The 18185-nt window shown below is 36.8% G+C and overlaps 2 protein-coding genes across 2 annotated transcripts; both read right to left on the minus strand.

The window, feature by feature from the left end:
- Positions 1 to 540: 540 nt before the first annotated feature.
- LOC143916063 (ATPase ASNA1 homolog) lies at positions 541 to 4535 on the minus strand. Its single transcript, XM_077436951.1, has 7 exons — positions 4203 to 4535; positions 3618 to 3723; positions 2101 to 2294; positions 1880 to 2009; positions 1671 to 1799; positions 1398 to 1574; positions 541 to 1325 (listed from the first exon to the last, which is right to left on the minus strand). Exons 1-7 carry the CDS (start codon positions 4349 to 4351, stop codon positions 1179 to 1181), a joined length of 1032 nt encoding a protein of 343 aa, XP_077293077.1. The 5' UTR covers positions 4352 to 4535; the 3' UTR covers positions 541 to 1178.
- Positions 4536 to 11095: 6560 nt separating this feature from the next.
- Positions 11096 to 14565, minus strand: LOC143915591 (ribitol 5-phosphate transferase FKRP). The gene is made up of 4 exons (XM_077436297.1): positions 13645 to 14565; positions 13323 to 13508; positions 13067 to 13239; positions 11096 to 12988 (listed from the first exon to the last, which is right to left on the minus strand). The coding sequence occupies exons 1-4, from the start codon at positions 14389 to 14391 to the stop codon at positions 12571 to 12573; spliced, it is 1524 nt and encodes a 507-aa protein (XP_077292423.1). The 5' UTR covers positions 14392 to 14565; the 3' UTR covers positions 11096 to 12570.
- Between the last annotated feature and the right edge of the window lie 3620 nt (positions 14566 to 18185).

An 18185-nucleotide genomic window follows, 5' to 3' on the forward strand; every position in this document is an offset into this window, starting at 1 on the left:
AGGCTTTCTCAATCTGCGTTCCGCGGCAAGTGTGCAAGGGTAAGGATAATAATATGTTTTAAATGGGTGAAATACCTTTATTAAACACTTTATATGGGATTTAATATGGCATCCAGAGAAATGTTTTCTTTGGTGGCATCTATTAGATGTTGTTGAATTTTTCAGTATAATGGAATGTTTTTTTACAAATAGAATAAAACCGACAACTGGTTTTATTGGAATATCAAAAACTGACAGCCGGTTTTTCAAAAGTCAGTTTTTGTATAAACCCTAGTACATACATATATGTACTATACTATACAAAAGTTTTGAAGGTTTCCAACGTGGTATTTAGTACAAGTAGTAATTTATTATTTAAGATTTTCTCACTTTTAAAGTTTGAGAATCATATGGCTGGCAGTACAGTGGCGAAATTATAAATGTTTTTGCAACTATGACTGGCAAATACAGATTGACTTAAAAAAAGGAACATAACCATTTTATAAGAACAAAATATGTAAAATTCATCATCACAGAAGGAATAATAAAGAAAACGCAGATATGTGAGCAAAAGAATATTGTATTTTATAAAATTTACAAAAATAAAATTTAAGAAACACAAAAACAAACATCATCTGACACAGCTGTGGTAACAGAATGCAGTAATTAAATATTTATTTAAAATGATCTACACATTTATATTTTATAAATGCTGTGTATATGCAAGACTATACTGATATGGTGAAAGTGAAAGTTCAGACAAAAATTTAATTTGTGTAATAAAACCAACATCTATAATATAAATATTTTCGTTTATATAATACCTATACATACATATCTACATATATCCATTTTTTGGGTATATGTACATACAAACATATTTATAATAAATATGAAAAAAGCAATGTTACAATACTCATTTCAAACCCATCCCGTTTTTTTAAATTGAACAATACATATATACATATGTAGGTTAAAGTGAATATGGTGCAGTCTTATTGTCTGGATATGGAATAGTACTTTGATAAATTGGGCTAAATTATACTAAGATTTCATATATATACATACATATGTATATTCAAACAATATGGAACCAGTAAGTATCTCTTTTAAGTAAGTATTTGAGATAAGAATTCTAATAATTTTCGATAAATGTTAACTTATATTATCAAAAACAAAAACAAAAATAAAAACAAATACTATTTCGGTACATATGGATTTATAAGATTGATAGAAAAATTATTGACTTGCTGGGCACCACGTACTTCTTTATCAAGAAGTGGAAGTTTAGTGACGTGAAAATCTTCATAAAGATCAGCTATTTGATCCAAGTATTTTTCTTGAACCTGAAAGTAAATTATTATTTTTAATGAACTCGCCAACACAATCTAAAAAGTTGAAAATCAATGATTAATTACTTTATGTCTGGCAGCACACAAAGAGCAAGGAACATCTTCCGGTTTCTTCATTAGCAACTGGTTAACAATAATATTATGTGTATCTATACCGCATCTAGTCAATTCTTGTACTAGCCTTTCTGTTTCGTATAGCGATAAAAATTCAGCAATACAAACGCAAATAAACGTTGTCTGCTCCTGTAATACCGAGTACAATGGGGTTATTAGTTAAAAATATGTATATACTCAACCTATGTATGTATGTATGTAAGTAAGATACAACTTTTGACTCACTGAATCTTTAAATTGACTGTTGACTTGTCTGATAACAGCCAGCATTTCTTCAATTTTTGTCGTGAATGTATCTGCATTAAAGTCCGTTAGACCAAATAATGCCGCTATTTGATTCAAAAAGGGAGCAACCTGAAATTATACGAAATATCGTACATAATCACTACCAGTAGGTAAACAAGTTTTTAAAACATTTGATTCGATTCACTCACTTTGACTTTCAATTTTAGAAGTTTACCAAGACCTTTTTCGACTACTTGAGGAAATGATAAAAGACGTAGTGTATGACCAGTAGGAGCAGTATCGAAAACCACAACGCTAAAGTTCATTCCCTTAACTAGCCTGAAAAATTATACAATTAAACAGTACATAAGTAAGTAATACAATTGATTAAGATGACCTTATAAAAACTGATTAAACAATCAATGCATACTTCATAACTTCCGCATAACTCATGGCCTCGTCTATTCCTGGAAATGCGCCAAAAATTTCTTGCATGACACCTTTCCCTAATTTTACAGTTTCATTTTCATTTTCGAAATATTCTTCTGGTAGTTCGTTCATGCCGACATTCGGATCTATTTCCATTGCAAATAAATTATCGAATCCTGTGACTTTGGTTGGAACCTTGAAATAAATAAAAAAATGACATCACACGCTCCTTAAAATGAGAAGCTTAAATATGACTATTTCAAAAAATACGTAGCATTTAGACAAGCTCAAATACACGAAACATTCTTGCACAATGCAAAAAACAAACTTATAAAATTGAATGATGCATACGTTTGTATATTGTTACCACTACTATATAATTTAATTTATTGGGTTGAAATTTTTATTGCATCTAAGTGGATATAGGGCTTCCAAGCCGGTTTAAACCGAAACCGAAAAGCCGGCTTTGTGAACCTTTTTCAAAAAACTGAAAACCGGCTTTTTGGCTCGATCAACCGGCTTATCAAGGTTTTCTTTAATTAATGTTTTTTTCCTCAAAATTAACAATTATGAATTTCAATATTTCTATGAAAGATCAAAATAGATGTGTATAAACGCTCTTAGGTAATAGGCGTATATTTCTTTGAACAAAAAAAAAGCTACATTACTTTCTTTCTTTAGCGGTTTCTTTGAGATTTAGTAATAGACAGGTCATAAACCAATAAAATATTATTGAAAGTATGTAGTTTCAATGACCTACCCAACTTCAGGTATAGAAAGCATCCTTATCTATCGCAAATCCCACATTATCGCAAATCCCTGTGCTTGAAAACATCAAAAAAAGTAGTCAAATGATTTACGGCAAAATGCATAGGAATTTCCGAAATATAATTGATTTTTCTTCGAAGGAATTGCCCTGTAATATTGAGGCCACATACCTACTTTTATTATGGATTTAAAATGTTCGAATTTGATCAAATGAATTTGTCGCTTCAGATGAATTTGTTTCTGAAATTTGCAACGGTTGCTTTTGGATTTTTTAAGCTAAAACTGATGCGTAAAAACAACTTTGAAATCTCTTTATCTATAATATATCTTTGAATCTCAGCAGTTCACAAAATATTAAGTTCACGATTCCACAATTATAGTTTTTCTGCGAGGTTACACATTATTTTTTAAATAATATATTCTTGATAGTAGCTTATTTAAATCATTTAATTATATGTGCGCATTTAGGATCTGCCATTTTACGACTGTGATATATGTACATATAATACAAATTGTATTATTTGTAATAATAATATAAAGTAATGATCTTATGAAAGTTCATAATGTTTATAACTTAATTTAATTTATAAAAAACTATTTTTTATACATATTTACATTTTTCTTTCGATATAAAAATTTTAAACTTAAAAAAAATCGTATTTTTCTAAAACCGGTGAAAGCCGGCCAACCGGCTTTTTATTTCGGGCGGTTTTTTGGAACCCCTAAAGTGGATAAGAGAGTAAAAAATACCTTTGAAAATTTTTGATCGAAGGCATCTGAAATATTGTGTGCTGGATCTGTCGATATTATGAGAACAGATTCTCGAACTTTCGAGAGCTGTACCGCAAGACTGCAACTATTAAAAAGTACAAAAGAAATATAAAAAAAGAGGTTATTTCGATCAAATTCATATGTCGTTATTTTTTTACATATTTCTCTGAACCCTCACAGATGAATATTCAATGAACCTCATAGAGCAACAACATCTTTGCTAAAACTGTTTTTTAGAAATGTCACAATACATTCACGTAATTTGAATTTTCGATTTATTACTTTTATCAAAATTGCAATATACACATAACTCTAACCAATATTATATTTAAAATGATTTGCTCGCAAATGCTACTGCTATTACTGCTAAGCTACGTTAGCTATGTATACGAATTGTGCATTCTCCCGGGTGGGCAGGTGGCAGTGGGTTAAAAGGCAAAAATAAGTTGCTTCCACGTTGTAAGAGAATAGGAGGAGTTGATCGGGTTGATCGGGCATTTGAAATATTGTGAATCGCGCGGGTCATCCCGCAAGGATCGAATGACAAATCCAAAGTCCAAAGACCTGCATGTGGTTTTGCCAACGCCTCCTTTGCCTCCAACGAATATCCAACGCAGAGAGTTTTGGTCGACGACATTGCGCAAAGACGGCGCCAAGGGTTCTAAGGCTGGATCCAAATCCGCGTTCACCACGTCATTCCGTTCCGAAGACATCGCGGACTGCTGACACTGTGTGTGTCTATTTCTCTCACGTCAACCGTTCCAGAGTGTTGCCATGTCGGGTTCGGTTCGGTTCACTCCGGTGTTCTACTACCACTACAGATGGGTTACACGACAATTGGTGCAAGTCCAAAAGGTTCAACGACAAAATGTACCCGCGACAAAATATTCACGCGACAAAATGTCCACGGAAATAATGTTCAAACGACAAAATGTTCAAAAATCCTAAATTTTTAAAGTTAATTATTAATTATTATTATTTTTCAATAAGTAAATATTGGATACGGTTGAGAACACCTGTCATTTACACTAATTTAATAACGCCCGCGATGTATACGATAAAAAGTAAATTATTCATTTGAAATAAAGAAAATTTTGGAGACGGTTGAGAAGCCCTGCCATATAAACTAATTCAATGTTATCTGCAGTTCATACGCTTAGAAAGTATTTTTTTTTTCAATTTAAATAAGTAAATATTGGATACGGCTAAGAACCCCTAACATTTAAACTAATTCAATGACATCTTAAAATGATATTCAATGAGTCACAATGACATTCGCTTAAAATGTAATTGTTCAATTTAAATAAGAATATGTTGGTGCGGTTGAGAACACCTGTAATTTATTCTAATTTAATAACATCCGCGATCTATACGATAAAAAGTACCATATACATCGATAAATATAATACAATTAAAAGTTACTTTTTCCATTAAAATAAGAAAATTTAGGATTTTTGAACATTATTTCCGTGGACATTTTGTCGCGTGAACATTTTGTCGCGGGTACATTTTGTCAGTGCACTAATTTTCGGGTACATTTTGTCGTTGAACCTTTTGGACTTGCACCAATTGTCGCGTCCCCCTACAGATGCGTGCGTGCCGCCGGGAAAAAACCCGCCGTTTATTCCCGGGAATAAACTGGGGTTTTTCCCTGGGAAAATTGGGCAACGGAAATTTTGACAAAATTGGGAAAATTTAAAAAAATGTATATAGGATCCGGATGTGAAGGATTCCAAGCGAAACGCACAGATTAAGTGTCAGACTATTTATTGTACATGTCTCTTCGGGCTTGTTCTCCAACAAGTGACCATAACAACACGCATCCGGTCTCTCCCATGCATACCACACACACTTTATCTCTAGCAGTTTGACCAACCACAATTACGGCTCGGCTCGTTTAAAAATCATTCCTACATGTATATCAATTGAGTCAATGCCATTGACTCACTTGCAACACTTGAATGAATCTAAACGTTTTCATCTAGTGGCAGTACTGTAAATTTCCAGTATGTGTTCGAGTCGGATGCTTTACGTAAATAACCTATTCATTATTGCGTTTTGGTAAGTGTTTTACGCGTTTTGCAAGTACAACGGTCTCGGAATTTGGAATCTTGGATATAAACAGTTTTGTAATGAACGATATTACGCGCGTCTTTATGCAGAGGGCGTGATATCTCGTTATTCTTCCAATGAGTCAAGTTAGGTGGAAACGTGGACTAACCTTGGGATATTTGTATAAATGTATATAGTCGGGGAGGTTCCTGACGGCAAGTCGTGTGCGTTGATAACAGCTTCCTCGTCGTCTCACGGCTGAGGTTTCTCCGGAAACGGCGTGAGGAATGCAGGGGAAGTTGGGCTGGAACTCAGGGGAGGGAGTGATGCTACACTCGACCTCGTGGCGGTTCTTCAGCACTGATGGCGGTGAATCTCTCGGCCCCGTCTCCCCCTGGAGACGTGCACAGGAGAGATGTTTCTTCGACGAGAGTTCGCGGGTAAGAGACAGCGCGCTCTACATGCGCGCGCGCCTATGAGGTTTTTCTGAGTTGCCACTCGAAATAAGGGCGAGTGTTGCCCTAGGGGACGATGGGAAAACGTGGTGTTACATCCTCCCCCTCGAGTTCAGAGGGCAAGCGTCCGGTCTCTGAACTCGGATAGCGCCGAAGCCTATCATTGTGCAACGGGCTTCGTACGAGGTCTTCCTCTGCGTCGCTTCGGCACGACCGGTGCCGGAACGTCAGCCAGGTGGGGCATCCGCTCATCGGCCAGCGTATTGACAGTTGTCTTGACGAATGTTGATGGTCTTCGCGGCCTTCCTTTTCTTCGCCTCGGCACGCTCGGCGCTGGAACGCCGACCAGGTGTGACATCCGCTGATCGACAGGCATGTTGACAGCGGACATGAGGAAGGTGGTGGGACTCAGGGTCTCCCTGATCCAGAAGGGCCCCTCTCGTACGGGGACGAACGTAGCGCTCCGCCCCTCTTCAGCGGGGTTGACGTATGGCGGCAGCAGCACCAGATCGGCGGCTCGATATCTGGTGTGGGCTCTTCGGTCTTGGTCCGCGTATCGTCTGCTCTGGTCCGGGCGCTTCCTCCAATCGAGGATAGGAGTCTTCGCGGGAGCTGGTACCTTCGTGGCCTTCAGGGCGGACGATAGGTGGGTCACCGGGGGGTTACAGGTGCGACAGTTCGCCGCTCTTCGGACTTGATCCGCGCGTTTTCTCTGTTCCGGGCGTTTTCTCCAGTCGAGGATAGGGGTCTTCGCGGGAGCTGGTGCCTTCGTCGCTCGGAGAACGGACGATAGGTGGGTCACCGGTATCTGGCGTGGACACGTCGCCAGGGCGATCGTTGACAACGTGGCCCCGGTCTTCGTCTTGCACGTGGGACAATTGCTCTTTATCACACCTGGAGCTCCGCAACCGTAACATGCGACAGGTGTTCTCGTATGTGTCTCCTTTTTCTTTCGACATTCTTCAACCGAATGTCCTCGGTTATGGCAGAACGAGCATGTTGGACGAAATCGCGGCCTTTGTTCGCCCATTCGGTCCGTTTTCGTGAATGCTCGGTCACTTCCGGCCGCGGGCCTCGAACGGTGTGGAATGTCGGGGCACGCTATTGTTCTGGCCCCAGGTAGTCCCGTTGGGGTCTCAGCGTCCATATCGGCGATCGCGCGGGCTTGGAGAATCAATTCCTGGAAATTGTCTATCCGCTCTCGCCTCAAACGGGTTCGTAGAAAAGGAGATAATAGGCCGTATACAATGTCGAGTTGCATCGTTTCGGGAATGTCGTACGGCATTTTCGCGAATAACGCGCGTTTTCGATTTACGAAAAGGTCCGTTGATTCCCCTTCTAGTTGCCTAGTTGCGCTAACTTCGAGAAACAGACGGTAAGCCGGTCGACGTTCGCCGTAGCTGCTTCGTAGCGCCTCTAGCGCCATGGCCCAGGTGGGGGTGGAAGGTTTCATTCCCACCCACCAAGTCGCCGCGTCTCGATCGAGCATCATGGGTAACCCTAGAAGCGCGTCCTCGTCGGGGATCCGGCAACAGTTTTTGAACGTCTCGATGGCATCAATGAACGCCTCGACTGATTCCGACGAGTCGCCGGCAAACCGAGATTTGCAATTCGCGAAATTTCCCGCCGCGACCGGGGCAGGTGAAATGACGGGGGAAGGAACAGATGCGGTTCGGGAAGCTATAAGCTGCTCCATCATCAGCTTCATCATTTGCAACAGCATTGCGCCGTCTACTGGAACTGGTGATGGGGGAGTCGACTGACCTTCCGGTGGGGAAGCCGACTGACCTTCCGGTGGGGAAGTCGCCTCTGAAGTAGACGCCTCTGGGTCTACGTCCCCCGCGGAGCGTAGATTGTACGCTGAGGCCATCTTCGTGATGACTTCGTGAACGCAAAAGTGACTTGCTGGTCAGGCCCCACGTTGGGCGCCAATGTAATGAACGATATTACGCGCGTCTTTATGCAGAGGGCGTGATATCTCGTTATTCTTCCAATGAGTCAAGTTAGGTGGAAACGTGGACTAACCTTGGGATATTTGTATAAATGTATATAGTCGGGGAGGTTCCTGACGGCAAGTCGTGTGCGTTGATAACAGCTTCCTCGTCGTCTCACGGCTGAGGTTTCTCCGGAAACGGCGTGAGGAATGCAGGGGAAGTTGGGCTGGAACTCAGGGGAGGGAGTGATGCTACACTCGACCTCGTGGCGGTTCTTCAGCACTGATGGCGGTGAATCTCTCGGCCCCGTCTCCCCCTGGAGACGTGCACAGGAGAGATGTTTCTTCGACGAGAGTTCGCGGGTAAGAGACAGCGCGCTCTACATGCGCGCGCGCCTATGAGGTTTTTCTGAGTTGCCACTCGAAATAAGGGCGAGTGTTGCCCTAGGGGACGATGGGAAAACGTGGTGTTACAGTTTTCATCCAAGGTAATAATTTTTTTTCATTTGGTTTCATTCGTTCAAAAATATAATTCTATTATTTAATCATATTTTCATCCCACTAGAAAATGGAACGACCAAAATCAACAGTTTGGAAAAGAAATCGACAAGAATACGGAACAAGTAAGAAGTTTGCAGCTATTGTAGTTTGTAGATATTGTGATATGGGGACTGATCTAGTTGTGAAGGTGTTCTTCACTACCAGTCCGCCATGTATTATAGACGAGTTTGTCTGTGTTTTAGTAGTTATTACTGCTATTTGTTTGGATAAGGTACTTTATTGTTTGATTATACAAGTGTATAAATATGTTGTTGAAGCGGCTGGAATCGTAGTGTTCTCGAGACGGCTATTGGCAGTTGACTTGGTGTCGTGATGGCCGCTGGATCTGCAATGTGTCGTTGCTCTAGATCCGGCTGATTTGCAAGCGTTCTTCAATTGTAGGGTAGTGTAGTGGTAGCTGGTCAGATGCTGGATGTCGACTGCTGTCGTGGTGGTTGCTGAAGTCTGACTGGTTGTTGTCCACTCGTGGTGGCTGTTGGAGCTTGACTGGTTGTCAATGTGGCATGGTCTGCTGCTGTGTGTTGACTGGTCTGCTGCTGTGTGTCGACTGGAGTTGTCTGGGTTGGATCTCCTTTTATATTGTTTTTGGGGGTCCACGTGACTTTACTGGCGATTGATTCTGAGAACCGCAGGTGGTGTTTACGTGTGCAAGTTATGCGAGGAATGTGGTTTGTTGTTAGGGTGGAATATTCTGGAATATGTGGCGTCGTTCCACTCGATTTGGTTTTTATCGCCCTTTGTTCCAGTGAGTCTGGATGTTTTTTCAATGGGTTACAATGTAGTTGTTATTTGTGCACTTTAATGGTTGCAGGTGTTCTTCGACTTCGCGTCGTTCTCCTTGATTTGTTGGGGTAGAAGTTTCTCGACTCGAGATGACGTCAATGGTTGAGCGTGAGAAATGTATTCTCCGTCGCAATAGATGTTTCGATTGCGGTGACGAGATCCCTACAGTGAAATGAAATATAACTTCCCAAATGCTACAAAAATGACAAATCATATATCTACGTGCGCCTAATATTAATAAAATAGAGAAAAAATCACGTAGTTGAGACATCACTTTTAATGGACACCGATATTATTGACTTATGTAGATGCAATAAATCTGCCCACTACTTCAGAATCTTCATGCCTTGCATCTACTGCACTTTTGCCTAGCATAAGACCAGTGCCGGCCTGTGACACCCAATGGCGCCTAATCTAAAATTTTGTATGGCTTTTGGTGCCTTTGACGCATCGAGCGGCGCCCTAACTTATTTGGCGCCCTCGGGCGCCGCCCGACCCAGCCCCCCCCCACTAAAACCGGGACTACATAAGACGTAGGCGAATAGAATCATATTTTGGCAATATTACTGGTTTTAAATGTCATCAACTTGATAGAGAATTTGCTAAAGCAATATATGTATGCATCAAACTGTCCTTTATCTATTGTTGAAATATAAATACATAATTTTCAATGTTAAAAGACGATTTTGTATTGTATTAAATGGATTGTATGAATAAATTTTGAATAAATATTATATTTGACATCCAAATAATTTTATAAAAACTCTTGTCTAAATTAATGTGACCTTTCTTTAATTATTACCAATGTACTAAAGTATGTTGTATTATTTTGGTCAATCTCAATTAAAAAAATACAGTTATATGTTAAAAAAACTGGAATTTTCCCGTTCGTTCAAAATTCCCATTTTTGCCCATCTCTAATCCCGACTCGTTGAAAAACCCGGAATAAGGATTTGTAAATATATATTAATTAGTGTCAATTTTGGAAATTGCCGTACAGAAAACTGCGCAAGCGATTTTTCTGGTAGCGATTCACATTTCGGATGTAATCACCGAATCGTCAATTTTATCATCTAAAAATACCAGTTGTGTTTGGATTTTGTACTATCATTGGTGTTTCTATTTATTGTTAGCTCATTATCATCTAGTTCTCGATAACGTTTGTATTGCCAATAACTAAAAAGTGGCAAAAATGTAATTTAAGTATTTCTGTCAGTTTTCACCGTTTGAAATCTTTGAAACCCTTTTAGCTGATAGTATTTTTCCAAGGTCACAATTTTGGATTAGTTCAGTTTTCTTAGTGGCTAGGAAAATACTTTTTTTAATTCCGTTAAGTGTTTCAGCAAGAATTCCCTGACATTTTAATTGAATTCAATGGTTAATTTGCTAAGCATTCAGTATTTTGAATGATTTACATATACATATTATGTATGTACATATGTCATCTCTAAAACACGAACCCAATCATTTAATTTTTAGGTCCATTCGGCTAAAAACATTCTCATTTCGGGAAAAGTAATATTAAAGATAAAGAATGCTCGAGTTGTTTTACTGGGTCTTATTTACGCTGATTGGAGCTGCACAAATGACTTTGATTACAAAAAAACAATGATGGTGCTTTAAAATTGATTGAGAGGTCATATTCACAAAAAAAGTACAAAATGTTTACTTAAGGATTTTATTCTCAGTATAAATAGAAACGTTTCATTTAAATACAATGTATTTTTCATTAAATGGTTAGCTTAAGAAGCTTTGAATCTATTCCATTTCAGTTCAACTAGTACATAAGAAAGCATTAGATATATGTAAATACGCCAACAAAACAAATCGTATAATACATATCTCAAACTATTATGTTAATAAATAAATGTAATAGTATAATATAGACTTAATTATTGCTTTTAAAAGAAAACAATTTATTACAGTTCAATGATAACATTGACTATTAAATATATTATATCACATGCATACATCAAATTATACTACGTATGGGACCCAACTAAGAAGTTGACTATGCAAACAGTTGATTTCTTAATTTGCGTGTATCAGATTTAATGTGAAACTCATTTTTAATTATAAAACTTTATATTTAATCATTATTTTTTTGGCTTTTGCGTTTTTGTTAAGGAGCTACCGGAGAAAAAAACTGTTGGATGAATAAAGTTTTCCAATCGACATTTCAAAAGTTAACGTTCAATGTTGGATCCACAACATATGTACACACATTACATATTTAACGATAATAATATAATAAAATAGTTGAACTGTTCATCTTAATAACAATAAAATGGAAAACTCCATAACAATATTTATTTATTAAAATATTAAAAACTTAATATCTACATATATCAGGAGTATTCGTAAGGAATGTAATTTATTGCACATTACAAACAAGAGTTTATGTACAACATAAAGTATTATGTAATATTATAATAAAGGAATCGCATTTATGTACTAATGGTGAATTAATATCTTTGATTCAATTGAACTACATATGTATGTACGTACATACGCATACATATACATATACATATGTACTTCACATAGCGTTTTTTAGACTACGGATACGTGGTAGAACACATACATACATACGTACATTTCAATAAATTTGTAAAATATTTGGAGAAAATATAATCGAAAGATACTCTGAAGATTTTAATACGGTTAATTTTTATCTCCAGTCGATTAAATTAAACCGACGAGTAGTATTTAAATTCAATAAAATTTTTATTTTATGTCGTGATCACAGCTTTTTTACAGGTTTATAATTAAAATTAAGTTTTTTTTCTATATAGTATTACGTTCTTGCACAGTTACAATAAAATTTTTAAGCAATAAAAACGATTAGATTTTAAAACTATAATTATTAAATGTAATAAATATAACAGTCAACAAATTAAAAACAACAAAATAACGTACAATAAATATTTCGACAGCAACTACATTACATTAGGTACATAATAAGTTATTCGAAAATAATACTGATAATATACATAAAATATGTACAACATATTCTCATTAATCTAATACTGATTTTATCACAAATACTATCACACTTTCTACTTTTGAAATAAAATTCAATAATTAAGTAAAAAGAACATTTAATGAATAAAAAATGAGTAGGTATATATGGAAGTTGAAAAATATTTCATGGATAGGGGAGATTGGAACCTGGCTTTTTAACCTGTTCAATGATACCTTTTCCGAATTTATGTTCCAAAAAATCTCGAACATTATTTGGACATGGCATTTGTTTACCAGCCAATTCTATGCTGGACATAGGATGAAGAAAATGATCTGGAAAGTCAGACTGGTGTTCAACGAACCAAGTGTCCTTCGTCATAGTCCCATTTTTTTGCCGGAATGGTAATATGTTGACATGGAGGCGGTTGCGTTTGCTAAAAAGCACCCTATAATAATCTCCTTGGGTAGCCTTTTCCCAGAGAAATCCTTGGGGATCTTGTGCACCGCCACGGTTTGAAGCTCTCATAAGCCATTGAACTCTTACAACATCGGCTTCGTTAATCCCAATCTCGAGATGAGAAGACCATGGTAAAATATCACTCCTAAAAACAAAAACAAAAAATCGTAATAGCATAAAAATTCGTATTACATTTATTGCTATCATTCATTTCATAAATTACTTTCTAACAGCGCCCAACAATGTTGCACCTTCAAGCCAACACCTAGCACCAGCTTGTTGTAAAGCAGACAAAGTGTGACGCAAAGTTCGACGAAGATGAGCAAGGCAACAAGGCGGAGTCCATCGTCCGATAGCCAAATAGGAAGGCATTCCAACAACAGGTGGGAAACATCTCTAAATCAAGACAGATTAATATAGTATTTTCATGTACATACATACATATAAACTAAAGCTAAACTAAATTCAAGTATTCTGACTTCTGAATCTCTTGTGCATCCGTGCCATTCAATGCTTCCACTTTCTCTAATAATTTTTTTAATCCCAACAGCTTGGTACATTGATACTCTTCTATTGCTTTCTAATATACGTAAATGTTGCCTAGAAGGTTGAGAGCGAAACAGCGGCCGACCATCAGAAAATGACGAATCAGTAATGATGTGTACCTGGAGTTGAATTATGTACATTAAAGGAAAAATAATTTGGAAAAAATTAGGGGGTATCATTCTTTGAGGATTAGTCCCTAAATAAACCGAATGGTACTTTATAATGAGATAAGAAAAGCATATTTAATATTTTTACCTTGATGTATTTGACAACCATTTGCAAATATAAAGATTCTGGAAACGGCAACATAAACGGTTTTGGGAGTAGTCTGAGCGTATCGGTCGTCATCAAAAGAGCATGTTTTCCAACAATTGCATCGCAACCCGTGTCCTGCTTAGTTTGCTCATACTTCAAAGACCATTCTTTGAGATTTAAATCCAACTTCTGGCAGTTTAGAAATTTCGTACTTGAGAAAGGTGCTACTACGTTTTCTCTGGGATGCTTAGTTATATAATTCAACATGTGCTGAATGTTCTGACGGGAAGTTATTCGCATCGAATCAGGTAAGAAGAGGACATACTTAGTTTTGATATAAGTCAAAGGGTTGAATTCCCTCGGATTGGACAGAAGATTCACTTGTAAATTTACAACTTTGACGTTTTTCAACGTTGTATTAGGAACTGTGAACTCGAATGGCGGGTATGGAGGATTGTCGGACACGACGATGATCTGAATGTTGGGTAGCAGCATCAGTATGGACTGTAGAGTGGGTGCTACGTCGTTTTCGAAATTTTCGAACTGTCTCAGCACGATGGTGATCATTTTGGTGATGTGCCTGTTGGGTGCTTTCGAAGGTTGGGGGGCTGGTATTGAGGTCACGGGGTTGCTGCTCACTTCTGTCCATGGGTAGAAGAGTTTCCACAATAGGCACAATATGAAGATGTTTATGAAGCATATTACAATCGCATATCGGCATCTGCATTTGAAAATACGCAGCCGCATTTTGAGCGGATTTTAATCTTACTCATCGACGCTCCTTGTGACTTCAACTATAATTTAATGCACAACTTTGACATCTTTGCACACTACATTCTTATATTATAAATGTGCACTAGAGCGTGAAACTCGAATACCACATAAAATCGCGTCTATAAACATCACAACTGACAGTTTATTGGAGTTGCCATGTCACCAGGGTTACCATATTTTTACCTTGAAAGTTTTATTTGTTTTTTGAGATTTTATGAAAAAAACAACAACGGGATACGTTTCATATTTTTTATATCAATTACATATATTGGCTAGAAAAAAAAAATTGGATGTGACCAACCTTAAAAGATTAAAAGTCAAGCAATGTTATTCACCCAAGCTCGATGACATAAAAATGCTACCAGGATAAAATTATACCACCAGGCTTTATGTGAGGCACCAGATGTGTCTTTAGCACATTTAAATATTGGTCCCCATTCATGGACCTATTAACGAAATAAATGGGCCCAGGACATTTTTTCGCTTATCAAACAAACGGCTTTGTGTCATGAACTGAAGGATATCGCTAGAAGATTGCTTTGAGGATACATTGATGCATTTCTTGCACAATGCAAAAAAAGGGTCGGATTTTTTTTTTGTATGGTTACACAATAAATTAAACAGTAATGAGTGCGTATAAAAAAAGCATTCAGTAGATGTTGATCATGTTTAGTCATTAAGTAGTTTAAACCAGGGCTGTGGAGTCGTTAAAAAAAATCACGTCTCCGACTCCGACTCCGACTCCGATATTTACCAATAACACGACTCCGACTGAAAAATGTTAAATTTTATCAGGTTGTTTTCCTATCTTTGCAAATATTTTTCATGTTATAGGCATAAAAATAAAACAAGATCAAATCAAACTTTATTAATTATTTATTTGAATTTGTTCTTAAAAAAAACATTGCTTCTAATAAATCTGTATTCATAGAAGCTCTCAAATCAGAATTAAGGATTTTAAGAGCGGAAAATAACCGCTCTACGGACACTTGGGTTGGCGGCAATGCTGTAACGATCAACGCTGAATTTTTTATGATTTCTGGATACTGCTGTATTGCCATTTTAACATTTAAATTATTAGCTCATAAGAAAGAAAGGGACCAAAAATTTTTGCGTTAACTTGTATGCATTGCATTCTGATGACTCACTGTCTGGAGTAAGTCGTGCGGCTATACGCTATACACATTCATTATTACGCAATTGAAATTTCATAAATTTCGTAATCAAAAAATGGTCGGAGTCGTTCATTTTTCACGACTCCGACTCCGGCCAAAACAGCGCGACTCCACGACTCCGACTCCGACTCCACAGCTGTGGCTTAAACATATGTTGAATAGTGATTTTTTTAACTGCATTATACATTTACAATATACGTATTAAATTTTGATTTAAAATTATAAAAATAGTTTTTCTTAGATAAAAATGGCTTCAAAACGAAATCAATGTTCGACACAAAATTTTTTTGCTAAACGAAGTAAATTCAATGAATCTGAAAACAGTGTTTTCGTCTGTAAAATCAAATGAAGAAAATAACATGAATTTAGAATCTAGTAGTATAAATATAATAAATGATAGTAGTGATAGTGTTACGATATGTGTGTCTTCCTCGCCAGATGTTTGGAGTACGAAGATGTGGGAAGAAAAAAAACGCAAATATCCCTGGTTAATATGTGTCTAGTAAAAATAATATTGGATGTGATATTTGTTGTAATGTAAAAAGTCTTTCAACTTTTAAATAAAAAGGAGTTAGCATTTCTGAAGAATGGAGCTCGATTTCAATGTCTACGTACGGAAACAATAGGAGCGCTAGAGTAGCATCATTTGAAATCACAAGCGCATATTAACGCCGAAAAAATTATAGTAAGTTCGAAAGAACAGCCTTTTGAAAAAAATTAAGCCATTAAGACTCGGAAATTTGTATCAACCAGTAACATTTTTAGAACTGCGTATTTTATAGCAAAACATGATAGACCGTAGTCTGATTACTTTTACAAGAATTAAATGGATTGGAAATTAACCATAGTTTGCATTCGCGTTATAGTACAACAAATATAATTGATCATGTTGGTCAAAACATGAAATCTCGGGTATGCGAAAAAATTATAGAATTGAATTGAAAAAAATTGTGCAAAATCGAGCGTACCGGCACCTCAAAATTTATCATACACCACTGCTTCGACGCCGATATCTAGATGTCTTTATCTTTGAATCTCAATTTTAAAGCTTGATCAGATTTATGCAGTATTTCATTGTCTGAGAAATAATTTTGGGGTCAGTCCTTGGGGTAGTTTCCTTACTTCTACCACAATTCTTCCAACAATTAGTTGTTTTGGGGAGATTCTTTTCCATGTTTTTCTAAATTCTCGAAACTACGTGTACCAAAACACTCTTTTCTGGCGATTTATCGCATGGAAACCTTCTTCGCTTTCAATTACGCAGAAATCGATTTTTTTCGGTGGAAATATCCCTGCAGTGAGCAATTTCTGAAGAATCCATATAGTTCATTTAAAAATTCAAAATTAAATATTAAATCCATCAATTTTATAAAATAAAAAATATTAAACCCCTAATTACCCTTAGGACAATCAAACAGCAAAAGGTCTCAGCTGAGAATCTTTTCAATGTTTGAAAAGATTCTCGCACTCTCGCCCTTGAAACGGTTCCCGGAGAGGTTGCTCGAAAGCGGTACCCACACGGGAAAATTTGGCTATTGTCGCAACCCACTATGGACAACTCGCCACTGCGATACCCACTGACTCTCGTATGCGCAGGTAGCAAATTTGACTGAAATACTATTGTCCCAATCGCCCATCCCCACCTATCGCCGTATACACAGCATTGAAAATTCAACTGAAATACTTTTCGCACTCGCCGAAATTTTTCCCTAAGGCATACATATATGAACACGTGAATTTTTGTTTGTTTTCTCGTCACTAGTTTGTGTGGTTTATAGTTAGCCGAGTATTTTTATGGTAGGATACTAAAATATTAACATATGTACTTACTACTTTTTTATATTTTTTATTCGATTTTACATTCTAGTTGATTTTCAATTTTGTATTTTAAACAACAATTAGCGGTGAAATTAATATCAGCCAAATATCATCGTATCGTGTCCAGTGGCTCGGCATTTGGGGTGTCTGGAAGTAACCAGACTGATTAAAATATATTACATTGGAATTCGATTATTTTTGTTTTTTCAGTGTTGCATTTTTTTCATACCTGCTATGACCGATAATTGTTCATCGTACGGCGGCCCATTTTTTTTTTGTTTGCAAAAGCTTATCTCAAGACAGATCTTTAAGGATGCAAACACAAACTTTATTTTAAATGAAATATGAATGTGCTTTTAATGAATGAAGAATTAGCTGAACCCGGCATTAGGGATCCCAATCGAATATTCGAATATTCGAGTATTCGAATTATTCGTCTGATTTTTCAGCCATTCGTTATTCGAATATTTCATCAACTGTTCGAATATGATTCGTGTGTATATTTTTTTATAAAATAAATACACAAAATCAATATGAAAAGACGATTGGAGATAATTGTGATGAAAATGAAGATAATGAGGAAGATGAAATGTCTACATGAGAAGAAATGGATTTTTATTTATTAAATACAGAAATGTTTGAAAAAAATCACTTTTCGATCGATAATAATCTCTACGAAATTTTAGAAAACATCAGAAAAATAAACCGAATATTTAAGAAGTCACCGGCGAAATATACATTTTTAGAAAAAATCATAATGAAAAAAGAAAATAA

This window comes from Arctopsyche grandis, chromosome 8 (genome assembly GCF_051622035.1).
Source record: "Arctopsyche grandis isolate Sample6627 chromosome 8, ASM5162203v2, whole genome shotgun sequence".
Taxonomy (NCBI): domain Eukaryota; kingdom Metazoa; phylum Arthropoda; class Insecta; order Trichoptera; family Hydropsychidae; genus Arctopsyche; species Arctopsyche grandis.

Coding starts and splice junctions, on each gene's coding strand:
- LOC143916063 (XM_077436951.1), bottom strand. CDS start 4,351: ATGTCTTCGGAACGGAATGACGTGGTGAACGCGGATTTGGATCCAGCC. Junction 3,724..4,202: donor GTTGGCAAAACCACATGCAG/GTCTTTGGACTT, acceptor ACTTTTTAATAG/TTGCAGTCTTGCGGTACAGC. Junction 1,800..1,879: donor TTCTAAAATTGAAAGTCAAA/GTGAGTGAATCG, acceptor GTATAATTTCAG/GTTGCTCCCTTTTTGAATCA.
- LOC143915591 (XM_077436297.1), bottom strand. CDS start 14,391: ATGCGGCTGCGTATTTTCAAATGCAGATGCCGATATGCGATTGTAATA. Junction 13,509..13,644: donor TGGTTGTCAAATACATCAAG/GTAAAAATATTA, acceptor ATTCAACTCCAG/GTACACATCATTACTGATTC. Junction 12,989..13,066: donor TTGTTGGGCGCTGTTAGAAA/GTAATTTATGAA, acceptor TTTTGTTTTTAG/GAGTGATATTTTACCATGGT.